Genomic DNA, 25,917 nt, shown 5'->3' with positions numbered 1-25,917 from the left:
CATCATGTGGTAGCAAATTCAGCTCTTGTAATGAACCTAGGGTCAACAGAGGTTAGGTTTTTGATTAGGGCCGGGACGATACCAGCATCATGATACTCGTTAGTATCATGGCAAGGAAAGAAGACATAAAGTGGATAACTTCTTTGGAAAACAGCCTTAATGTTGAAAACAAACATTATGTTGAAATCCAGTCACATTTGTTTATTTTCCAAGCTTAGCACACAATATTTTACATACAGCAGGTTTTTAAAGGACCAAAGAGTTTGGTCTGCTTCGTGTTTTCAATTTTGCTGTGTAAAAAATATTGTGAAACCGGTATCGTCACAGCCCTAATTACGACATTACGTTATTCACATAGTGAAACAATAACAATGATTGGGCCATTCTGAGTGGCGCAGCGGTCTAAGGCACTGCATCGTAGTGCTAGAGGCATCACTACAGAACCTGGTTCGAGCACAGGCTTTGTCGCAACCGGCAGCAACTGGGAGACCCATGAGGCGGCGCACAATTGACCCAGCATTGTCCGGGATAAGGGAGGGTTTGGCCGACCGGGATATCCTTGTTCCATCGTGCTCTAGCGACTCGTGGCGGGCCGGGCGCATGCACGCTGACTACGGTCGCCAGCTGTACGGTGTTTCCTCCGACACATTGGTGCGGCTGGCTTCCGGGTTAAGCGAGCAGTGTGTCAAAGAAGCAGTGCGTCTTGGCGGGGTCGTGTTTCAAAAGACACATGGCTCTCGACATTCGCCTCTCCCGAGTCCGTACGGGAGTTGCAGCGATGGGAGAACACTAACTACCAATTGGATATCACGAAATTGGGGAGAAAAAGGGGTAAAAAGTATTTTTTATTCATAAATAAAATACAGGTTGGAGTGATTGTGTGACGCGTATGTAATACGGAACATAAGCAGACACATTCTGAATCACAGGTGTAAAACTCATTCCATGGAGGGCTGAGTCCGAGTATATGCTGTTTTTTGTTATTTCCTTTCAATTTGTGTCCAATTAAGACCTAGACAAACAGGTGAGGGGAGTTCCTAAATAATCAATAACCTTAATTGATCAATTAGTACAAGGGAGAAGCTAAAACCTGCATACACTCGGCCCTCCATGGAATGGGTTTGACACGTGTTCTAAACTGTGCCGAGTCTGACTGACCTTGCCCTTCCGGTTGAATGGTTCGATGGTGAGGGCGCCAGCTCCAATGTCCACGATCATGCCCAGTTGAAACCCATCGGTGGGGTGGGGCGCCCACACTGGTTTCCCATCCTCCATGGCTAACTACAGCTACCCTGTGGGCTCTGCACAACATGGAGAGAGGAGAAGAGTCAGGAGGTAGAAGCCTGTTGATATGCATGCCAACAACAAAATACTACTGAATTTCCCCTTGTGAGGTAGTTTAATAAAGTATGAAGCTATTCATCTATCTACAAGTCTACCTTCTGTACATCCCTGATTGAATAAACATGCCATGCACCATTCAGATAAACAAGTATAGGCATATACAAAATTGTTTGGCAACATTCATCCATGTAAGTGTGTGCAACCCTAGTGTGTGCTTGTTTTCCATTCCATTATCTTGTTATTCCCTTGATTGAAAGATCCTGTAAAAGTGGATTTGCCATACAGAGGGAACAGGACCTAGGTATATCTCCAGAGAGACTCTCCACTTAAGAGCAGAGCTTGAGTCATTTTGACACCAGAGGGGAGCCAAAGGTGGTGACTTCAGAGGGGACTTCAGTAAAACTTGGACTCTCACAAACTGAAAGTGTACAATCAATAATGAAGTGCAGTTTTTGCTTGGCAAAACAGTTATTGAGTGCTGCTAACAATGGTGCAATTACACTGTAAATCAAGGACTAATGCTAAATGTTTAGCTAGCCATTTCTGGTCACCTAAAGTTAGTTACAAATAGTTACTATTTGGCCTATTTTGAGACCAATTATATTTCAAAAATGCTTTTAGTGGGTGAACTGAGGGAGCCAAGCAAGCTGTTGATGGTGGCATAACAAGGACTCCCAACAACAGCAGTCAGAACAGGAGCATGAAATACACTCCGTCACACCAGCCCCTAGAGGTTTGATCTGTCACTGTGTGAGGGGTGACTGGAGAGTTCCATTGTACAGCATCACACAGTGATTGTTCGCCTAGTTAGCAGCTTCCAGACCAGACAGTGTGTGTGTGTGTGTGTGTGTGTGTGGTTTCTCAGGACAGAGGGCTTGCTGGGTGTTTGGCGGTGACCCAGATACAGCATGGACGCCTGGGAGATTCTTCCAGTGCACTTGTTAATTATTCAGCTTACGCTTGGCCAATCACTTAGTGATTAGATCAACAACGCCTGTTTGCTTTTGAGTTCATCGCCATGCCCAAGCTGACTAAGTTTAGGCCTACAGTACATCTACTAATGTAGGTCCTATGAGTATGTGGACCGTATTAGGTCAGTTCTGTAGTTGGTTTGACACAGGCAAAAAAATCAGGTCTACGCAAGGTCTACTACGCCTGTTGTGTTCAACACACGTGACAAATAAATTTGATTAGATTTATTTCCAGCAAACTAGATACGCCCCATTTTATTGCAACACACACTATCATTGATGAGAACAATCAATGGGGAGAACATTATCCTAAAAAGGGAAACAAAGGCTACACTTCAATACTGCCTTCATGTCAAAGTCCCAACCAATAAAGACAGGGTAATAGACAAGACAACAGGTGTGGCCACTGCCCTACATCTGTTGTAGAAAGAGCGCTTGGGAAGGTTGGGTTAGCAAGCCATGAGATAAAATCAGCCATAACTGGGATCTTGGAACTACGTAGCTAAAATATAGAGCCTAGCTTATGCAAACAAGGTAAGTATGCCGAATATAGATATCCCTTAAATATTTTATAATATGCCAACCATACATACATACAGTATACTTAAAAAGTCCACTGTACCACAAGGAGAACCAAATGTGAAGGGCCCCCTGCTCACTTCTGGTATTGTTATATTGCCCGGCTTTATATTACACTGATCCTATCTTTACAATGGAGTTCTTGTTAAAGAAAAGGTTGACCCATTTTGAATGTTACATTGTTTTTGTGCATTTCTGAGTGAAGTGCTATCGATTCCCTGGGTCATTTCATGTTTATCCGAGTTATTAGCGTTCAAACAGGAAGATATTTGTCTGGTATGACGCAGCACTGTGATAAAGTCGCTCGCATTACACTCCAAGTTAATATGAATACAACTTTTAGATCACAAAAACATCCATCATACATGTCAGATTTTAATATTGGCCATTGATCATATTTTTGCAATATTCCTACCTCAAGAAATGTGTATTTTAAATGGAGGTTCTAGCACATTTTTCCTATTTGTCTGCCTCTTTAGGCCAGCAACATACTACCATGCATCCCACTGCTGGCTTGCTTCTGAAGCTAAGCAGGGTCAGTCCTTGGATGGGAGACCAGATGCTGCTGGAAGTGGCGCTGGAGGCCCACTTGCACCATCTCTGGGTTGTCATTGTGCCCATTATCTTAACAGGAGGCACCCTTTTTCTGGTCTAAAAAAATATCCCAATGCCCCAGGGCAGTGATTGGGGACATTGCCCGGTTTAGGGTGCCGTCTTTTGGATGGGACGTTAAATGGGTGTCCTGATTCTCTGTAGTCACTAAAGATCCCATGACACTTATCGTAAAAGTTGAGGTGTTAACCCCCGGTGTCCTGGCTAAATTCCCAATCTGGCCTTCATAACATCATGGCCACCTAATCATCCACACAATTGGCTCATTCATCTTCTCTCCCAGTAACTATTCCCCAGGTCGTTGCTGTAAATGAGAATGTGTTCTCAGTCAACTTACCTGGTTAAATAAAAAGGGGATTGGAATCCAATGAATGAAGGAACATACAACGCCCCACCCAGCAGACTGTCGACCAATCGCGTTCACGGTGTCATGCTGCGTCACACGGTTGCTAAGCTGGCTCCAGCTGTCCTGTCTCAATGTCGAGGAATGTGCCTATTTTCCTCGTAATGTCATGATTCCAAAGCTATACAATATTACAGACAGCAAGTTTCTCACATCTCTGAAAAGATTTGTAACGTTGTACTTCTTGACAAAATTCTTGCTAAAGCGCTCAATAGACTCCCATTCACTCTTTGAAGTAGAGTTCCTTGTCCCAGAATTGCCCAGAATGCACCGCACGGCTCATGGACGTTGCATAGGCAACACTTCCCCATCTCCTCAAAAGTATATCTGCCGTTGCAAATGTCAGACACTACTCTGTGAGGCACATCAATCAGCAGGTTGAACATGCTGAGATTGTAGACTCCTAAATTGATAGCTGTAAAATCACCACTGCACTAACGAGCTACTTTACACGCTGATATTTGTCTTTGGTATTATTGTGTGCTCTTTGGATTATAGCAGCTGCAAAATGGCAAATGACAGGGTTCCCACGGCATAAAACACCAGCAAATAAGTTCAGAGTAATTCTTATTTTGGAAATCTATTCCAAGATTTTCCCCACACATCTTGTTCTGTCCTTAGCACAATATTTCACAGTCCACTGCTTCCATGTTTGATGGCCTCAACAGGAAATATCACCAATAACAACTACAAAGACATCACATAACTAACATCCTTCCTGATGTTTAAAGATTGGAGTCTGCAAGAATTTTGTCAACACCAAAGCAGCAGAGGGTATGCATTTTTTTAAACACAAAATGGGCACAATGTTCATCAGAAATGCTATGCTACAGCATTATAACATTGCATATTACATCTTGATAGTTGACTACATGACAGACACTATCACATGAATAAACCATCCACTTAATACAGGTCCCATTATGGGTAGCTTTGAGTCTACATGTAATCCTCTTATGGCTCCTAAGACTGAACGGAATTGAGATATGTCAGGCCTGTTGAAGTATGTAAGGTGTGGTTCCCAGTCAGCTCATGAAGAAAACAAGACACCAGTGCAGTAATGGGGGAGACCAAGGTTCATAGGTTAAGAAGGGTTTCCTGGAACACACATACACACCAAACCTCCTGCCTGCCTTAAGCTTCCTGCTCCCTCTATGGAAGAGAGGATATGGAAAATACCTTGGGATATCTGCTGTAGCCTGACAGGATGTAGGGAAGAGTGCAGTGGTGCTGGTGAGTCAGTGGTCAATGCAACAATAGCCTCCAACCTAAAGGAGGCCATTCGGGGCTTGTCAGAGAGTAACTTGTCTTTTTCTTAGCGGGTATTCTATCAAAATCTATTATTATTATAATACAGAACAGACAGCATTGATTAAGCACATTATCAATGAGCCTAATGCAGGATGACCCAACTAGCAGACAGCGGGTTTGAAATGATTAGTCAAATATTATATCTGTTTGGGCTTCTTGCGATCAATTTGCAGTCTACAAATTATTTGTAATTATGTTCCGGCACCATGAGCATCCGTTCAGGAAAAAAATAACCCTGCGGCTGAATCTAGTTGATGATCCCTGGCTTCGTGTACCTTCAGAACATAGCTACTTTGATGGTTAAACTCCGCTGTTGTTAACAAGCCAGAATTATGCCACTAATATTTTTGTGATGCTTATATCATGGCAATTGAAAAATCATGGCATGCACATCATGTCAATAAACAGTTACAGTAAGAGCTACTTCATAGCTTTGTCAAACAATCATTGGATAAAACTATTAACTAGCTATTGTCTAATAGAAATGTCACATACTTACATTCTAACCTGACAACTTAAGTCACATGTCGACATATTTACCTAGCTAAATATGGAGTATCAATCAAGACAATGGCTACATTTACCGAACAAAAGCAGGCAGGCTAGAGTTAGATAGTTATAAGTTACCGTTAATGAGCTAACTAGAGCCCTATAATAACATTAGCAAATGGCATGCTTAGGCAGCTTCTGTAGCTACAGCATTGTGAGACAATTCCACTTAGACATTTGAGACAATGCAACGCGAAATTAAAATTAATATGATAATTTTAGCTACATCAGTATTTTGACGAAGTCAGTATCTATCTCATTGGTATTTGCAAACTGCGCTCGCTCCACCATCATCACATAGCTAGCCACTCCCAGTTAGCTAGCCACGAGCTAACAAGTGTAGCCTACAGGTTATATCTAGCTACCTCGCTAAATGGTTTGCAAGAATACTAAAGAGGAACTTACAACAATGTATCCCTTAAACGATACGTCTGTATTCTTGATGTGGCTCAACGAAAAACTGGTTAAAATTCCCGCATACAAAATATTCTTGACAATATCCGAACTCTTATTTTGGTACTCTGTCGACCGGTAATTCAGCAGCAGCCTACCCACAGCTGAGCAGACTGAAGTCCACCTGGGAGGCAGACATGACGTCACTGGGAATGCGCTTCTTTCCAGGAACAGTAACCGTCATCATAATGATACCTGTAGCATAAAGGTCGAGAAGTTGTAGTTGCAGCGTAATTTGATAATCTGCATTCGTATGTACTATATTGTCGAAGGATATTGATTCTCACTTGATACAGATAAAAGTAATGTATTTGTCCTTGTTTAATGTTTATAGCTACAGGATTGCTTTTAAATCATATTGTTTCCCCTTTCCCCCAGATGATCATGGGGAAAAGTACAGAGGGCAGATGATAGTTGCAAATTAGCATACATCACAATGGTTTCAATAAAAGGTGTGTAAAAATGCTACTTCAGGCTCATAAATATTTGAGAGGCTGGTAATTTAACACTTTAAGACATCACCTGAAGACAACATATCCCCCATTGAAGTCTATAATGGGTTTGTAGATCTAATTAGGACATATGATACCCATTGTATCACATTTCCCACAGGGAGAACGCATTTAAACGTGACATTACATTTTTACTTTCTTTGTTCATGTTATAATCCTGTCCTCTATGTCAAAGACCGCAACTGCACACAATGCCAGTCAAACAGTAGTTTTCTGGGTAACTGACCACAAGGGTGAACCATTGAAGGAATTAACCTTTATTCAACCATATAATTGATTGGGATCAGTGAGAACATCTCATTGACAACCTGAGGAATAGTGGATGAGTCAAATGAGCCAATTCGAGACTGAGGATAGAAGGATAGGAAAGCTTTTGTTTAAGGGAGGGACTATGACAACTGGAAAGCTGAGGCTGAGCCAATGGAACAGAGGACAATTTAATCAGATTAATAGAGCAGTACATCTGAGGCTGAGCTCCCGTCAGCTCTGTTGAGACAACAGACCACCATGCAAGGGGAATCCCACAGCCGGAGATGGGCGTAAACAAGGAACAAGGCAGAGCACATGATGAAACTGCAGTTAAATCAATATCTCTCCTAAAGTGGGTTGGTCGATAGGGCTGTTAATTTCCTACAGTCTTGCTTTTGCATAGGCAACTACCCGGTCCTTAAAATAACTGCTTTATAAAAAGGACCACCAAACAAGAATTGGTACTTAAACATTTATTTATTTTTCACTTTCTTCTACTTCAAATGAAATTGAACAATGCTAGGCTGCTCGCTTATCAGATGGGCAATCCAACGAAGTGCCCCTCACAAATAATGCAAGTACTATGAGAACCTAGAGACATTCAAAAATGTACAAAACAATGTATTACAACAGTCTCATGTCTCTGACATTACATTTTCAAGCATAACAGGACATTAAGAATAAACCGGAACCCTTTATAGAACAAAGCTACATTTTCACAGAAATTCTCGATTTATGCTATTTTAATCTGTGATGCGACAACTAAGGGAAGAATCATATCACCATCCTATCAACCAATAAACATTGCAAAACACAGATGCTTAGTCACAAGCGCAGCCATGAAAAAAGATTATGCCTTAAAATTAAAAGGTGAGGTGTGTATGTATGTATGTATATATATACATACACACACAGTAACAATGTGATACAGAGTAAGGTAAAGGAACTAAATGTACCGTCACTGAGCCAGGTCCATTGAACCAAGGGAGACTAAATAACCCCACCAAATCAAAATGGTGAATTTCATCCTATTGAATACTATATCCATTTAAAATGGAGGTTATGAGTCATTTGTGTCCTCTTGTTGATGTTGAATTTTGAGGACGAGTTTCCTGATATCTGCTCGCTTGCGCTTCACCAGCATCAGTGGAAACCATTCCTTCAGGTCCATGGGCGGCTCAAAATCTTTTGGGGGATTCTAAATCTCCAAAAATATATATTTTTAAAGACTTCTTTAGAAATCTCAGAAATATTAGCATGGTACAAGTCTCATTCGTGGGGCCAGGAGTTATCTAACCAGTATTTATTTCCTGATCATATCATGGTCAGAAAAAAAACAAAAAAAAACACTGACCCGATTCATCCTATATTAACCAATTGATTTTTATGTACTGAAGTCAACAATTTATGTCCTCACCTGGAAAAAGCTCTCCACATATTGAAGCAGGTAAACGCCACAGTCGCTGTAGTTGTCCTGCTGAGGGACCTGGGGGTTTGAGCCCCTCATCGAATCTTTAGAGAAACTCCTCAGACTCCCTTTCCTCACCTCCCACTCCACCTCCAAGTATCTGCATTCACACACATTTCCAAACTCAGTCCGTACTACAGTCAAAAAGGTGTTGCTAACCTGATAGGTGGATAAATAGTAGATAAAATCTTACTCTTGCAGGATCTTCACGACCCCCGATCTCACATGGCCTCCTAGGGAATCCATGATCAGGATACAAGGTCTGTTTGAGGAAAAAGCAAAAGATTTGATATGATCAGACAGTCTGTGATAATTCAAGGTATTGCTCACCATGAGGACATTGCAAATCTTATCAGTTTATGGTACATACAAAGAATGATTCTGGTGCCATGCGTGAATAACATTTTCTTGCAGGAATAATAAATGTTCAACTAGTGTGAGAACTACAATAGTCTACAAGGCAGCTGTAAGGTAAAGGAGTGTGTTAAAACCCCAGCCCATGGAACTTACTGTTTACAGGTAGTGGGTTGGGAGGAGATATCGACACTGTCCTGCTGGTCACTCTCATTGCACTGGTCCTTGATAGGGAGAAAGATTTTTAGTGTCAAATTCAGACGTAACATACTTGATAGAATGGCCTGAAAGACACATTCTCTAATCACCCCTTTTGATAGTAGTAGACTGTCAAAAAAACTAATGTCAAAAACAGAATATGGTGTCACACAAAATATATATACTGATCCATTACCTGATTTGAATCCTGAACAGGAGAAAAGGCAAAGATATCCTTTTCTATTTCATATCCGTTGCAATCATCTAAAACATAGTTCACATGCTCCCAATTCAGCAGTTGAGCGGTCATGACTAAATGCAATTCCATTTATAACGCAGTTAACGATAAACTAGACTATTCTCTCTCCTCACTCACCTGAGAGGAGCTGCTTCTTCATCAGACCTAGACCATGGACCCCTGTGGTGGTGGGGCTCACACTGAGCTCCAGCTCCTCTCCGCCCCCACCGTTTGAGCACACACACAGCCTCACCCCTATGGTGAGGTCGCAGTCTGGGGCTTCTGGGCCTGGCTGACCCCTGGTGCTGCTGCCCGGGGGGCTGAAGAAAAGGGACATGGGATTGGGGGAGGTGTAGTCCATCAGGAAGCACTTGTCCAAGCTGCTCTCCGCTTCCTCCAGCCAGGCTGGGAATGGGGAGTCTGGAGACAGGGGCTCCTGCTGGAGGTCCTCTAGGCCAGGGAAGCAGATGACCGCCAGGAACCAGTGTGCCCTGAGGAGAAGAGGGTGTTTTGACATGGATGGAAAGAAGAGTTGAGAAGGTGACTCAGGTAAACTAAACTAAAACATAAGGGAACTTGACATTTGGGAGGAAAGCATACCTTAAATAAGATGCAAAGCAATATCATGACAATTTATGACAGAGTATATACTGTAATAGTATGCACGAGAGGATGGACTCACGATTCATTTATGGGGACAAAGATGAAGTCCTTCTGGAAGAGGTCAACATTCCTGGTCCATGTTCTCACTCGGTTGTGTCTCCTTTTCTTCACACTGGAATGAACGGTTGAGGTTGAGTTTAATTGTCCCACAGAGCTGGAACCTATTGGGCACTGGTTAAGTACAGTCGGCATACTACAGTACTTACGGTAGGTCCTCAGAGCATGGGGTCTTTCTCTGCTCTGTCTGGGTGAGGCGCTTGTAAAAGAAGGAGCTGAACATGTGACTCCTGTTGGCATCCTCCTCTTTCAGCATTGCAGAGACCAAGTACCTTGACAAACAATGAAGTATAACGTAAAGCAAAATTAAGCAACTTAATTCCATAGGAATGCAGATACTGAACATACACCAATGTTAACCCACTACGAGCAATGTAAAAGCAGATCTTACAGACTTCACTCACTTCAGGTAAAAGTCAATGATGACATCATTCAAGAACTCTCCCTCGTTGAGACAGTGCAGGTCTTCATTGGTGACAGAGATCCCCCCTCTGGCTGGATGAGGGGGGTACAGTATTATCCTAGCAAGACGACAACCCAAACATCACAATGGGGTTAGCAGAAGCAGTCTATTGTTCACTATAACAAGAGCACAAAGGGAATTGTCATTCACCTTTTGACTGGCCCTTTGAAGGTTGATTCAATCTCCACTATTTCATCATCCAAGACTTGTATTGGGGCAGGAGACAGGCATGCTGGGGGAGGAGACAGGCATGCTGGGGGAGGAGACAGGCATGCTGGGGGAGGAGACAGGCATGCTGGGGGAGGAGACAGGCATGCTGGGGGGGGGGAGATCCGTGGTAGGGCAAAATAGATTTGTGGTAGGGCAAGAGAGATCCGTGGTGGGGCAAAAGAGATCAGTTGTGGGGCAGGTGCAATCCATCTTGGGGCAAGAGGCTTGGAAGATGGTGTCTGTTTACTGGAGCCACAAATGGAATCCAAAAACTGCTGCTGAAACACATCAGAGGTCAGAGGTTTAGATGGACCTAAAATGGCCTGGGATACCTTGTGCAGAAATAATGAAACTGGGCGAGGAGGAGATTTAGGTGGGCATGCAATGGGACCTGCTGCAGAGGAAAACAAACAGAGGACACAAATAAAATCCATTGATGCTTCATAAGGTTATGTAATTGTGGATGATGCTCCATTAAATGCCTACAACTAAGAGTGCATAAGTAAATGGATTTTCATTTATTAAACTTTCCACCATGCCCCATCAGTAACATTACATGTTCAACATGCTTACCTTCTCTGGGGTTGGATGGGAGGAATGCATCAGTATTCTGTTGGCCTCCACAAATGGCAACTGTACTGTGAAATCCTCAGGAGCTTTATTTGCTCTGCCAATTTCTCTGAAGATCTTCTCCAGTTCAACTTTCTCCAGGTCAGACAGCATATTCTCAAACACTAAGATTATGTAGTTCTCGCCAAGATCTGCCGAAAGACGACAAACTTCAGATATATAGACCGAGGGATTAAGTTTGATTAAGTCAGCAAACTGAATTTACATTGGGGAAACAGGATCTACAGACAAATCTACAGTATTAGAGTTCCCTTGGACAGTTCTTTGAGAAGTGTTCTGTAATACTCACGTTGGCCCTTGCTGTCATACCAGGCACCCCCGTTGGCTCGGGACATCTTGAGGAGAAGGCGGAGGCGCTGGGACTCCCCTGAGGTGGTCTTGATGAAAAGGGCAGGCAAGTTTCGGGTATGGCTCCACGCACAACTGGCCAGACTATACGACCATAGCCGCACTAATATTAACAGATTAGGGATGGAAAAATGTATTAAGACCTTTACATACTGTCTGTGTGCTACATACCTCAGATTTATAACTCACTTTTAACAGCTTCAGCTCTTGGCTGCTCACATGTTCATTCCAGTGGAGGCTGCTGAGGGGAGGTCGGCTCATAATAATTGCTGGAACGGAGTAAATGGAATGGCATCAAACACATGGAAACCATGTGTTTGATAGCATTCCACCTATTCCGCTACAGCCAATACCACCGAGCCTGTCCTCCCCAATTAAGGTGCCACCAACCTCCTGTGGTTTATCCCAATAAGGCACAAATTCAGACTGAAGGGCTTTCTTTCTTACCTTGTTCATCGATCTGGATGTACTCTGCTGTAAACTGAAACAGAGTCAAATAAACTGAGTCAGAGGAATACTGGAATATCAGTGTTGTCTTCTCAACTGGTAAAGAGTTTCAATTTTGAAATACTGTACTGTTTTCAATATTATACTGAAACGATAAGCTTACGGTGACATGCTTGGGAGGTGTCCTGCGCATTGTTCCCACTCTCACACATCTGCAGAACACATCAATCCTCTCAGAAATGTCAGCAGATGTCTTTTTAGGAGGAGGTGATATGGGATGATTCTGTTTGACTCTTCGCCGTTTTGTGGTGGGTTTGTCTGGGACCAACTTTCCAAACTTTGAAGGGAACCATTAAAAAAGATGAAAACCGTGACATAAAAGATGGTGTTAATAGGTATAAACAAAATCACATACATTAGGGTTGTATTTGGTGTGTACAGATAGTCAAGGGACATGTCACATTTGAGTGACCTACATCGTTTTACTAGTCAAGATTCTTATCAAGAATCCAATTGACCTTTGATCACTGACAGACTACAGCTACACAGCATTGAGTGTTTCTGATACCGGGTCTTTCATTCGCTTCTTCCTTGGTAGTCTGGTTTTGGAGTTGGTAAAGTAATTGCTTGTGAAGTCATCGTCATCAGCGACTGTCTCCAAACTGCCACCAGAGGACGTTGGTGAAGAGTGACTAGTCCCTGACATTGGCGTACCAGAACAGACTGAGGTCTCTTCCTTGTCATCACTTGACAACACAACTACATAAAAACAATAAGCATTATGTCAAGGATTGGATTTACTCTGTACAGTAGGATTCTTATGAAATGGCAGTCAAGTGAATAACCATTTACCTGCAGGTTGTAGGAGAGAAGGATTTTTCTTGGGCGATTCTTCTGTTTGAAGACATAGTGTGCCATCAATCCTATAATGCATTCCAGACATGAGTGACAAATGTTTAAAATCCTTCATTACCTTTTAAATAAGGGATACCTCACCTTTGGGCATTATTCTGAAGCACTAAAGCAGGGGTAAACGCATGTTGGAAGATGCTGCCTTGGACAACCACTCCTGGAGAGGGTGTCTGGCTCAGAATGAAGTAGTCACTGTGGTTGAGGACTGTGCTGAAATGCACTGCTTCATTTTGAGAGCTGTGGTGACAAAAAGTGAGTTTTAAAAGATGTGGATTTTCAAAAGCAAAAGATAATTGTTAAACATTAATGAGTTTGTAGCTAAGCAAACTAAACTTCATAGAAACACATACCTAGGCATCTTGCCAACTCCCAACATATTGAGTCCAATGGCATTTCCTTTGAGAGATCTTTTCAAATGTTTATTTGCACAACGTTTTTTCATTTGTCAGTCAGCAGTGCAGGTAAAACTGTTGGAAAATAAAACATATCAAATTGAGGAAATCCAAATCCATTAGTCACCCATCCATTAATTAGCCGACCCACAACACGAAGCATGAGAACTACATTGCTGGGTTGCTACCAAAGTCAGGTAAACATATATTCATTGGAAAAACATCAATATTTTTCACTGTCACCGAGGTCCAACTTGCAAGGGTTAGCTTTAGCTAGCTTTCTTCTTTCATTCGGTACTATGTTAGTTAGTTATTTTCAGACACACAAAAAAATGAACAACCACTCTCTTCGCAATATTAACTAAACTGGTGGAGAGTAGACGAATGTTATGTGAATTGAAACGCAAAACATCTTCTGAACTGGATAAACAAACCTTGATAGTAAGCTAACGCAAATGTCGTAGCTAATTTAGCCAGCTAATCAGTTCGCTCGCTAGCTTGATTTGAACTGATTGCATACACAGCTATTATGGTTGGTTAATGGAACGTTTCATTAATCTAGCAAAACACTAGCCTTGTTTTTCACAGAACATGTCTGCAATTCTGAAGATGACCGAAATTATTCGCACGCCCACCTATAACCACCTATCCGTGGTGTCATCAAAATGTCAACGTTCAACATTGATTGGAGGCTGAGCCTATCAGCGCCTCATATGCCTGTTCATCACATTGTAACAATGAGCGCCCAAATATACTTAAATATCAAAAGTAAAAGTATAAATAATTTAAAATTCATTATATTAAGCAAACCATACGGCACAATTGTCTTGTTTTTTAAATTTATTTACAGATAGCCAGGGACACTACAACACTTAGAGGTTATTTACAAACGAAGCATTTTGTGTTTAGTGAGTCCGCCAGATCAGATACTGCCTATGATCTGGTGGACTCATTAAACACACATGCTTTGTTTGTAAATTATGTCTAAGTGTTGGAAATTTAAAAAACAAGAATATTGTGCCGTCTGGTTTGCTTAATATAAGGAATTTTAAATTATTTATACATTTATTTTCACTTTTGATACTTAAGTATATTTTAGCAATTACATTTACTTTTGATACTTAAGTGTTTAAAAAAATACTTTAAAACTTTTACTCAAGTAGTATTTTACTGGGTGACTTTAACTTTTACTTGAGTCATTTTCTATTAAAGTATATTTACTTTTACTCAAGAATGACAAATTGGGTACTTTTTCCACCACTGTACTAGAGATGTTGGTTATGTAATTATTATCCAAGCATGTGCCTTATTCCAGAGGAAGTTTTGCAAGGGATTCATTTCTCTAAACTACCCCCTGTAATTCTTTACTTTTTTTATTAAATTAAGTCTATGACAGAAGCCTGGTGTTTTTTATTCTCGGCGTGATGACATTTTAACACCATGCCTAGACGATATTGAGATTACAGTGATCACTCGTGCTTGGCTTCCAAATTTATAGGTGTCCCTATAGGCCTAATATTTAAATTGAGGAAATGTGATCATACTCATTATTCTAGCGATCCACGTTAGACGCCCATCCATCCTGCTGATGTGAGCTGCTGGGCAGCACGCTTGTACTTGATATGCATTTATGGATGAGAACGTGAATTTGACACTTCCAAAAATTAACTCAGTGGGGAATGGGGATTCCCTGCTTTGCGATCTGTTGGGATTCATTAAAAGACTTAGACACTATGCTTTTTTTGCACATTTAATTAAATTGACGCATTTGGCGATGTTTAACTTCAATTCATTGACACAAAAGTTGCGTCAGACAAAAAAAATGTTTTGTCTCTGGCTTGCATAGCTTTTGATATTGAGTCTCTGCCTGACAAAGTGATTGATGTTAGGATATTCCATTTATCCCGTACAAGTTTATGTGCCAAATAAATTTAAGACGTTACAGGTGTCAAGTTTATGGGCATGTGGCAGCAGTCTGTAGAAGGGAGGTTCCTAGGTGTGAGAAGTGTGCAGAAAGGCACGAGACAAAGGAGTGTGTAGCATTTCTAGGGAGTTTTTCCTAGCCACCGTGCTTCTACACCTGCATTGCTTGCTGTTTGGGGTTTTAGGCTGGGTTTCTGTACAGCACTTTGAGATATCAGCTGATGTAAGGGCTATATAAATAATTTGATTTGATTTGATTGGGGTAAGAAGCGGTATGTGTTAATTGTATGGGTGCCCATGGGGCTGGGTGGGAATCAGAAATGTCTGGTGCAAGAGAGGCAGGTTGACGTTACTTAGAGTAGAGCATATTGTGCCGTATGCTGAGGCAGCGAAAGTTGAGGAAGATGGGTCAAGGAGGATTCGTGTGAGTAGTGTAGATCTGTATCAGTACAGAGGGATAGGCCAACGAGTGATATATGCTTCAGTAAGATTGGCTTTTTAGCATTCATAGCAATGGTTATAAACTGTACTGCAAGGATGGAACGTAAATCACAGAAAATAGAGGTTGTGGTGGCAGCTGCAGAGAAGTATTTGGGTGTGCGAGATTTGACGTCAGAAGAGTTACAGGGTTTGTTGAGTGGTGGTGTCCTGTCCTTTCAGGCTGTTGGCCTGAGGTAGGACTAGATAGGTTTAAATAGTGGAGTAGGGTGGTGGGTTTTTAATGAGTGTAGGGTTAGATGGTAGGGTATTTGTTGATTTATTTCCTTGGCCTCTCTCGCTTCCATCCTCTGTATTCCTCTTATAGCCCTGGAACCAGTAGCCTAGGCCAATGCGTGTCCCAGAAGTAACAATATAGTAGGAATATAGTCAATCCAATAAAATTATTGAATTAAGTTAGAACGTCTTCCTATCAGTCTAATTTACGTATACATTGTGATTGGACGATGGCTGTGAAGGTTATGGAATCAGGATAACCTCAAGCTCATTAATGATAGAATGTTCATATTTGAAGATTGCTGAAAGACCAGTTTGGCAATGACGAGTAGAACGTTAGCTAAAGAGACTGTTACTCAGGCTAGTAGAAAAGCACCGTATAGTTTTTGTACTTAAATGTTTTTGTGTAAACTGAGAACTGACATTGCCACTCTATTAGGTTGTTGTTTTGTACTAGCTACATCATAACCTATTCACAGAACATATATTTCAGTATTCGTGTGAAAATCAAGAATGGACCTTATAGTTTTTAATCCCCTTTAATTTAGTTTGTGTGCTATCAGAAGTGGATGTTGTCAATGACCCCCATGCTTTCCCATCCAATTATCTTTGAAGCCCCAGCTGCCTTTGGCTTTATCTGTGAAACGACCTATCACACACATTCTAGGGTCCTGAGAAGGAAACATGAAATCCCTGGAAAAACCACCAGTGTGCAACCCCATGTTAACTCATGTGGATCATTTGGAATAATCCTCAAACTGAAGTGACTTGCTGCTTTGTGGGTCTGGAAAACTCCACAAAAGGTAGGTTACATTTAGAAACATTGATGTGACTTGAGACCCATATAACAGTATCCTGTGTATGTCATGATAAACCAACCAAGGTTGCGTCATCTTTGGATGTTGTTTGGCTGTATGTCATTTGTCACAGCACTCTGTATTGTTTCATCTGGCATGTGCCAAGGCACTTTTCAAGGGAATTGACATCAAAGCCAGATAAGGAAATTTGGTCTTAGGTCAGATGCAGTAGCCTAAGCCAGAATGTAAGTTTCACCAATTTTTTGTTGTTGTTATATTGAGTGATGTGAAAGGGTTGGTTTGAGGTCTCCAATCAGTTGTTGTGATGGACTGTATAAAAGCACACTATCACATGGACTTGGGTAATCATTACTCATATCAGACTTAATTGTACCACGATTAATTGTACCATGATGTTGTCTTTTCTCAATTTACTGCAAAAAAGTCTTAATCTTAACTCTGCTCTTCAGATGTACAGGTAACTGCCAAAATAAAGGAAACACAAAGTAAATGTGGGAGATACAAATTATTTTTAAAGCAGGTGCTTCCACACAGGTGTGGTTCCTGAGTTTACTTAAGCAAGTAACATCCCATCATGCTTAGGGTCATGTATAAAAATGTTGGGCAGGCCATTATTACCATGTCTACCATGGCTATGCCCCCATAGGATGACAACCCACTGGGCACAAACTGGTTGAATCAATGTTGTTCCCACGTCATTTCAATTAAATTACATTGAACCAATGTGGAATAGACATTGAATTGACATCTGTGCGCAGTGGAAATGTCCCCATCCACAGGGCACGGGTAGTCACTGAATGGTGTAATGATCATGAAAATGATGTAAACCATATGCCATGGCCGTCTCAGTCACCAGATATCAACCTAATTTAACGTTATTGGAGATTCTGGAGCAACGCCTGAGACGGCTTTTTCCACCACCATCAACAAAACACCAAATTATGGAATTTCTCGTTGAAGAATGGTGTCACATCCCTCCAATAGATTTCCAGACACTTGTAGAATCTATGCTAAGGTGCATTGAAGCTGTTCTGGCGGCTCGTTAGTGGCCCAAGGCCCTATTAAGATACTTTATGTTGGTGTTTCTTTTATTTTGGCAGTTACCTGTATCTGTGTTTGTGTCAGTGTATATCTCATACACTTTCTTCCAGTCCATCAACCCATCCATGTTGCAGGATGAGAGGAGAGAAGCTGATGCCTTGTGTACTTATCACTCTACTGGGGCTGACCCTGATGGAGTCAGCTCATGGACTGCACATGTCAGACGAACCCTGCTCTGTCCAAATTCTCGTCCCAGGACTCAAAGGCATACACTCACGCTTTCATCAAAAATTAGAGTCTAAAACACGCTCAGAAATCATATAGGACTCATAGGATTGCAGTGTGCACTATTTATCAACAGTAATAACATTTCAGAGTTGTGCAGTTTGTGTTGTGATTCATGAAGCTTTCTCTCCATTTGACAGGAGAGGAAGGAGAAAAGGGAGTGAAAGGAGCACCTGGGAGACCAGGAAAAATGGGTCCACCAGGGGAGATAGGTAAGCCTCTATCTTTGAAAACAGAAGCAAAAACAACGTTCAGCTGTCTCTCTGTACAGGTGCTATGCTTTGATGACATCCCTCACAATATCACAAAGTTTTGACTCTATGGAGGCTGGACTTGGGAAACTTGGGCGTGGTATGTTTTTCAGCGTTGTAGGGTGCTGGGAGTAGTTATCTGCTTGAGAATTTGGTTGTCATGAAAAGCTTTTTGGACACGCCTACTGATTTCCCTTCAGAAAAGGTCTTTGGATAACCCTTTGGCCTATCACTAAGGTGTCTCACTACATTTGTGGACTTTTTTTATTTTACAATAGACTAGAACCATACAGATTTTTCCCAGAATGGTTTAAAATAATCATATTTCCGTTAACAACATGATTCTATGATGTATTAATTTAATTGGACAGTTATTGCAGGAACTAGAGTAAAGATCACAGCATGTACTGACAATCATTTCTCCTAGAGGATGTTGTGCGCTGGTTACATCACTGCTAGGCAGTCCAGAGCAACAGAATGTTTACTTTAGGTCAGAAGTTGCGTGAGAAACACTACCCAGAATCACTGACAAGTGTTTACAGCAGCTGTTAATTAATGAGGACTGGTCATAGAGATAGATAGAGTACTCTAGTGTCCAAAAGTCGGTTTTAGCATGGGCAGCGCCATTGAGGACATTCACCATTTTGAAGTAGTCAACTGGGTGGGACTTCCTATGGGTTAAGGAAGGATCACATAATTCCATCCAGGTCACCAGGAGGGAGCAGCCAATGAGTTTACTCATGAACAAACATTCCATAACTGCAATTGGCAGTAAATTGCAGTATGCACCCTTTCAGTTTGTTTGTCATAGAAGTAGTAGAAGAATAAAATTCACTACTTCAAAATGGAGATGGCTCTCACAGACGCCATAATGGCTCAGTTACAATGTCTATCTAAGTCTATGGGGCTTGGTGGACGCTGTCACCAAAGACAGGTTTTTATTTTTTATTTATTTAACCAGGTAAGTTGACTGAGAACACATTCTCATTTACAGCAACAACTTGGGGAATAGTTACAGGGGAGAGGAGGTGGGATGAATGAGCCAATTGTTAGCTGGGGATGATTAGGTGACTATGATGGTATGAGGGCCAGATTGGAAATTTAGCCAGGACACCGGGGTTAACACCCCTACTCTTACAATAAGTGCCCATGGGATCTTTACTGACCACAGAGAGTCAGGACACCCATTAAACGTCCAATCCAAAAGACAGCACCCTACACAGGGCAATGTCCCCAATCACTCCATAGGGGCGTTGGGATATTTTTTTTAGACCAGAGGAAAGGGTGCCTCCTACTGGCCCTCTAACAAAACTTCCAGCAGCATCTGGCCTCCCATCCAGGGATTGACTAGGACCAACCCTGCTTTGCTTCAGAAGCAAGCCAGCAGTGGGATGCAGAGGCTTTGTTATTTAACCCACGTATTACTTTGATTCTGAAATCAGTAACAAAACACTTCTAGTAACAGTAAAACATGTTTCCCTACAGGACATCTGGGAGTTAAAGGACAGAAGGGTATAATGGGACATTATGGGAAGATTGGCCCCAGTGGAGTCAAAGGTAGGACAAAACAGAACAACTTGCATTTACACTTCTGTTTAGGGATGCATTGCTATATTTTCCATGTACTTTAACAATGTTTCTACTCTCAGGTGTAAAGGGAGATATGGGTGATCTTGGATCAAGGGGCCCGAATGGTGATCCAGGTAAAACATTTATTTGTTTGGAGAAACATTCTAGGTCTAGTTAACAATAAGCCCAAGCCACGTTTTGTTTTGTCTCATCAGGTGTTCCATGTGAATGCACACCCCTGAGGAAAAGTATTGGCGAGATGGACATCCTAGTGACACAGTTATCCAATGAGCTGAAGTTCATAAAAAATGGTACGCTTTCAGGATGTTTTGTTGAATGTTAAATTAGGAATTTCCAATGAGTAACGTAAAGACATAGAGCTATCAGTTTCATTTCAGTATTAGTTTAAATGCTCGTATCTTAGACCATTTTGCTTTGTTTTCTTCCATTCACAAAGTAAACGCTGGGTATATATGTCGGTGTGATTATAGAAATACAAGTGCTCATTTTTCAGCACTGCCCTCCCCTGCAGCTGTTGCCGGCATCAAAGAGACCGAAAGCAAGGTCTATCTGCTGGTCAAGGAGGAGAAACGCTACACCGACGCAGAAGTCTATTGTCAGGGGAGGGGTGGAAACCTGGCCATGCCCAAGGATGAGGGGGCCAATACGGCCATCGCTGGGTACATCACAGAGGCGGGCCTGAGCCGGGTGTACATTGGTATCAATGACATAGACCGCGAGGGCCATTTCACCTACGTGGATAGCTCCCCAATGAGCACCTTCAGCAAGTGGAGGGAAGGGGAACCCAACAATGCCTACGAGGACGAGGACTGTGCTGAAATGGTGGCGGTGGGGGACTGGACCGATGTTGCCTGCCACCCCACCATGTACTTTGTCTGTGAGTTTGACAAGGACAGTGTCTGAGGAGCATTTGTTTGAAAGTGGTAGTGAGTTATAGAGAAGCCTTTTATAGAGTTCTTCAGATCTTGTTCAGTATGTCGAATTATTTTGACACAGCTACATTTAAATGTAATCACCCACCAGTGCTAAATATCATTGTACAGTATAAAAGATTGGGTACTGACGTGCAACAACAGTTGTGTAAAGACAAGGGTTTTCTTCTCCGTTGTTCCAGTTTTCTTCCTTTTTGACTTGAATGAATGCTGTTTTTATAAACCATTGCATTTAATGGATACAGCAATTTCTACCTTGATCTCTTAATCTACTTGGTATCTGCTTTTTGAAGATGAAACTTTTTTTGTCTTTCTTGTCATGTTTATGTGAGTTATATATTGTATCTTGAAGTGAACTGATTTGTAACTCTCAAACTACCAACATAGTTACATACAGTGCCTTGCAAAAGTATTCATCCCCTTGGCGTTTTTCATTCAGTTCATTCAGTTTTTAGAATTTTGAAGTAAACATTAATTTTGTCATATTTATGTAGTAAAATCGACGTCCAATTAAAGGGGCAGTACATCAACATTTTAAATATACTACATTTTTGGGAGCAAAAAGTTATTCATCCATTGATCCTGAGAAACAATGACCAAAAATATGGCTTAGTCTTTTTTATTTACTTACCCCACAGCCAGTATTAGCATCACTGCTAGTGAAACAATGGGAGTGGTAGGGCCAATGGCAGGATGCTTCAAAAAGCATACCCTCAGTCACTTTAAACCAAATGTTATAACAACCAAAATACCATAACAAGTTGCACATATAGCATATTGGAGGGTATTATAGAAATTAGGGTATTTTCTAACATTTTAGATTACACACCAAGAAATATATTTTTTTGATTACCCAGTGTGTACATTCAGAGAGTAGCTGGTTTCTGTATTGCAGTTCTATCAAGTATTCATACCACTGACAGTCTGTTTTGACTGGAACTAAGCATATGTCTAAGATCATTTTGATTTTGTACACGTTCGTACCTAGTTATAACTAGTTAAAACCATGGGCGAGTGCATAAGGTGCTCCATCTCTGCAGGTAATCTTTCTATCAGATCACGATCACTCCAACAGGTAACCCTCTAGCCTCTGAGGGTCTGGATTACTTATGTATTCAGAGAAACCTAGATTCAAATAAAGGTCCTATCTATCAAATTTCTATAGGTGTTTTTGTCTGGGGTCAAAATGACCCGGACTTGAACTTTTTCAAAGTCCATATTCATACAGAAACACTAAACAATTATTTAGATTTATTAAGAACAAGTCGATTGACGAAGTCATGAAAAAGCACCTTTTGGGTCAAAAGGACCCTTAACAAATGTATTACTTTAGTTAATCAGCCACTTTTCCTTTGTTAAATGTCACGACTTCCGCCGAAGTCGTCTCCTCTCCTTGTTCGGGCGGCGTTCTCCTGGATCCAGTCCCAGTGGGATGCGGCGTTCTCCTGGATCCAGTCCCAGTGGGTTGCGGCGTTCTCCTGGATCCAGTCCCAGTGGGTTGCGGCGTTCTCCTGGATCCAGTCCCAGTGGGATGCGGCGTTCTCCTGGATTCAGTCCCAGTGGGATGCGGCGTTCGGCTGGATCCAGTCCCAGTGGGTTGCGGCGTTCTCCTGGATCCAGTCCCAGTGGGATGCGGAGTTCTCCTGGATCCAGTCCCAGTGGGATGCGGCGTTCTCCTGGATCCAGTCCCAGTGGGATGCGGCGTTCGGCTGGATCCAGTCCCAGTGGGTTGCGGCGTTCTCCTGGATCCAGTCCCAGTGGGATGCGGCGTTCTCCTGGATCCAGTCCCAGTGGGATGCGGCGTTCGGCTGGATCCAGTCCCAGTGGGATGCGTCTCTCCCTTCCCAGGGAGTATGATGGGACGGCAGCACGGTGCCAGGGGTTCCTATTACAGCTGGACCTATACCTGAACCTATACCTTCCCTCGGGAAGGGAGAGGGTGTCCGCCCTCATCTCATGCCTTTCGGGGAGAGTTCTGGAGTGGGCAAACGCCGTGTGGGGAGAAGGAGACGCGGCGTTGGACCACTTCGAGGAGTTCTGCCGCCGCTTCCGGGCCGTCTTCGACCATCCGCCCGAGGGTAGAGCGGCGGGGGAACGGCTCTTCCACTTGAGGCAGGGGACGAGGAGCGCCCAGGAGTTCGCCCTGGAATTCCGGACATTGGCCGCCGGAGCAGGATGGAATGACAGGGCCCTTATCGACCACTACCGATGCAGCCTGCGCGAAGACGTCCGACGGGAGTTGGCCTGCAGGGATGCCACCATCACTTTTGACCAACTGGTGGTTCTGTCCAACTGGTGGATCTGCTCCTGTGGTGGATGACTGGTTCAGGAGCGCGGAGGAGACATGGGAAGCCGCCCATGTTCACCTCCAGCGAGCCGTGCTGCTCCAAAAAACTAGCGTGGACCGTCACCGCAGTGAGGACCTCAACCGGGGGACCGGGGCTGGCTCTCGACCCGAAACCTGCCCCTTCGCCTGCCCTGCCGGAAGCTGGGCCCGTGGTTTGTGGGGCCATTCAAAGTCCTGAGGAGAGTGAACGAGGTGTGTTACAGGTTACAGCTTCCCCCCGATTACCGTATTAACCCCTCGTTCCATGTGTCTCTCCTCAGGCCGGTGGTGGTTGGTCCGCTCCAGGAATCTGAGGTACTGGAGGTTCCTCCGCCCCCTCGGCATTGAGGGGGCCCCGGCGTACTCCGTTCGTTCCATCCTGGATTCGAAACGTCGGGCGAGGGGCCTTCAGTACCTCGTGGAGTGGGAGGGGTACGGTCCGGAGCAGAGGTGCTGGGTTCCGGTGGCGGATGTGTTGGACCCTGAACTGCTGCGGGAGTTCCACCGTCGCCGGCCGGATCGCCCTGCGCCTCGCCCTTCGGGTCATCCCCGAGGCCAGTGACGGCGCGTCGCTGGAGCCACGCGTCAAGGGGGGGGTACTGTCACCACTTCCGCCGAAGTCGGCTCCTCTCCTTGTTCGACGTCACCGGCTTTCTAGCCATCGCCGCTCCATTTTTTCATTGTTCCATTTGTTTTGTCTTGTTCCCTGTATAACAGTATAACTTTACGTCTGTCCCCTCGCCCCGACACGGGCGCGAACCAGGGACCCTCTGCACACATCAACAACGGTCGCCCACGAAGCGTCGTTACCCATCGCTCCACAAAAGCCGCGGCCCTTGCAGAGCAAGGGGCAACACTACTTCTAGGTTTCAGAGCAAGTGACTAACTGATTGAAACGCTACTAGCGCGTACCCGCTAACTAGCTAGCCATTTCACATCCGTTACACTCACCCCCCTTTCAACCTCCTCCTTTTCCGCAGCAACCAGTGATCCGGGTCAACAGCATCAATGTAACAGTATAACTTTACGTCTGTCCCCTCGCCCCGACACGGGCGCGAACCAGGGACCCTCTGCACACATCAACAACGGTCGCCCACGAAGCGTCGTTACCCATCGCTCCACAAAAGCCGCGGTCCTTGCAGAGCAAGGGGCAACACTACTTCTAGGTTTCAGAGCAAGTGACGTAACTGATTGAAACGCTACTAGCGCGTACCCGCTAACTAGCTAGCCATTTCACATCCGTTACACTTGCACACCTGGTTTAAATTCCCTAATCACAATGCATGTATTTTTTCCTCTGTTCCCCCCCATGTCTTTGTGTGGGATTGTTTTTGTTATGTGTTTCATGTTACGCGCCAGGCTGGTTTTTCCCCCTGTATTCTGTGGTATATCCACGAAGGATGTTAACTGTTAAAAATGTGCTTATTTTTGTTACTGTTTCGCGCCTTGCACTTTTTACCTTTGACTGGAGGTTTAGACGCAGTGGCGTCTGTCTGTTTTATTGCCTCTGCCTAAATAAAGTGTGCGCCTGTTCACAACTCTCTGCTCTCCTGCACCTGACTTCACTACCAGTAGCGCACAACACTTACTTTGAAGTTAAAATAATTTGTGTAAATAATCTGAAGTAATATATTTTGCATTTTTAAATGGCTTAAATTTACTGTATCATTAAGAAATATATTCTTTCCAGTCATCGTATTCACCATATTTGTTTTTTGCTATACTGAATATTGAACTTTTTGTTATATTGCCTTACAATGCAAACTCATCAAAATAGTGAGTTATTGAAGTGATTCAAATTTGTATAACTATTTCCCTAGGCCCAATCCATGTTGGAAAAAACAAGATTATGTCTTGTATGTTGTTCTTGTAATGACATGCATTTATTGGTATGCACACTTACAGGAACACTAATATAAACTATGTAAGCTAAGCTATGTGCAGTGTGTAGGTTGGAATAGGGTTGAAAGTGCATGAGAGGTCATCTGACAGATAACAATGGCTGATTGAATGGTGGTTAAGAGGTTGTGTGGCACGAATTGGTTAGAAAAAGTAATGTTTTCAGGTATGTTCAGAATAAAACATGGAGATTCCATAATGTTTTGCTAATAGGCTTTATGAACTGGTACTAAATATCTTTATTCTCTATGCTGCACTGTCTTCAGAGATTTTTTAAAATGTATTTAATTTTTTATTTCACCTTTATTTAACCAGGTAGACCAGTTGAGAACAAACTTACAACTGCGACCTGGCTAAGATAAAGCAAAGCAGCGCGACACAAACAACAACACAGAGTTACACATGGAATAAACAAACATACAGTCAATAACACAATATAAAAAAAGTATATATACAGTGTGTGCAAATGGCGTGAGGAGGTAAGGCAATAAATAGGCCATAGTAGCGAAGTAATTACAATTCAGCAAATTAACACTGGAGTGATAGATGTGCAGATGATGATGTGCAAGTGGAAATAATGGTGTGCAAAAGAGCAATAAAGTAAATAAAAACAATATGGGGATGAGGTAGGTAGATTGGATGGGCTATTTACAGATGGGCTGTGTACAGCTGCAGCGATCGGTTAGCTGCTCAGATAGCTGATGTTTATGTTAGTGCCTGGAGATGCAGGGTGAAATATGTGGTTTGGGGTTGATAATTTGCCTGTATTGTTCAA

The 25,917-nt window shown here is 42.8% G+C and overlaps 3 protein-coding genes across 13 annotated transcripts in view; 1 reads left to right on the top strand and 2 right to left on the bottom strand.

The window, feature by feature from the left end:
- LOC129812612 (unconventional myosin-VI-like) overlaps positions 1 to 6,367 on the bottom strand; it is an 81,645-nt gene extending 75,278 nt beyond the window's left edge. For 4 of the 5 annotated variants that reach the window (XM_055864317.1, XM_055864318.1, XM_055864319.1 and 1 more), the window contains exons 1-2: positions 6,175 to 6,366; positions 1,159 to 1,301 (exon numbers count right to left, since the gene is read on the bottom strand). In XM_055864317.1, coding sequence (XP_055720292.1) covers positions 1,159 to 1,275 — 117 coding nt within the window. In that variant the 5' untranslated portion in view covers positions 1,276 to 1,301; positions 6,175 to 6,366. Of the gene's footprint in view, positions 1 to 1,158; positions 1,302 to 6,174 lie in introns of all 5 variants that reach the window. The other variant, XR_008753033.1, reaches the window with a different exon arrangement.
- A 1,117-nt stretch (positions 6,368 to 7,484) lies between these two features.
- On the bottom strand, positions 7,485 to 13,953 carry LOC129813419 (sentrin-specific protease 6-like). Of its 3 annotated transcripts, none has more exons than XM_055865752.1 (19): positions 13,798 to 13,953; positions 13,322 to 13,438; positions 13,056 to 13,208; positions 12,912 to 12,982; positions 12,628 to 12,818; positions 12,223 to 12,396; positions 12,060 to 12,093; positions 11,554 to 11,715; positions 11,208 to 11,395; positions 10,575 to 10,912; positions 10,366 to 10,482; positions 10,111 to 10,233; positions 9,924 to 10,016; positions 9,380 to 9,732; positions 9,200 to 9,267; positions 8,962 to 9,029; positions 8,645 to 8,713; positions 8,401 to 8,551; positions 7,485 to 8,181 (listed from the first exon to the last, which is right to left on the bottom strand). In XM_055865752.1, exons 2-19 carry the CDS (start codon positions 13,411 to 13,413, stop codon positions 8,044 to 8,046), a joined length of 2,583 nt encoding a protein of 860 aa, XP_055721727.1. In that variant the 5' UTR covers positions 13,414 to 13,438; positions 13,798 to 13,953; the 3' UTR covers positions 7,485 to 8,043. The 3 variants fall into 3 exon arrangements, with proteins under 3 accessions (XP_055721727.1, XP_055721729.1, XP_055721730.1); XM_055865754.1 differs by having other exon boundaries at positions 10,575 to 10,909; XM_055865755.1 differs by having other exon boundaries at positions 8,103 to 8,187.
- Positions 13,954 to 16,659: 2,706 nt separating this feature from the next.
- LOC129812611 (collectin-11-like) lies at positions 16,660 to 25,341 on the top strand. 5 transcript variants are annotated; one of them, XM_055864316.1, is made up of 7 exons: positions 16,660 to 16,803; positions 17,944 to 18,124; positions 18,285 to 18,356; positions 19,881 to 19,952; positions 20,045 to 20,098; positions 20,180 to 20,275; positions 23,525 to 25,341. In XM_055864316.1, exons 2-7 carry the CDS (start codon positions 17,995 to 17,997, stop codon positions 23,803 to 23,805), a joined length of 705 nt encoding a protein of 234 aa, XP_055720291.1. In that variant the 5' UTR covers positions 16,660 to 16,803; positions 17,944 to 17,994; the 3' UTR covers positions 23,806 to 25,341. The 5 variants fall into 5 exon arrangements, with proteins under 5 accessions (XP_055720291.1, XP_055720289.1, XP_055720288.1 ...); XM_055864314.1 differs by lacking the exon at positions 23,525 to 25,341 and adding an exon at positions 20,479 to 20,897 and having other exon boundaries at positions 17,994 to 18,124; XM_055864313.1 differs by lacking the exon at positions 23,525 to 25,341 and adding an exon at positions 20,479 to 20,897 and having other exon boundaries at positions 17,970 to 18,124.
- The last annotated feature ends 576 nt before the right edge of the window (positions 25,342 to 25,917 follow it).

This window comes from Salvelinus fontinalis, chromosome 16, assembly GCF_029448725.1.
Source record: "Salvelinus fontinalis isolate EN_2023a chromosome 16, ASM2944872v1, whole genome shotgun sequence".
NCBI lineage: Eukaryota > Metazoa > Chordata > Actinopteri > Salmoniformes > Salmonidae > Salvelinus > Salvelinus fontinalis.
The sequence above is the reverse complement of the archived record's forward strand: the minus strand, read 5'-3'. Positions and strand labels throughout refer to the sequence as shown.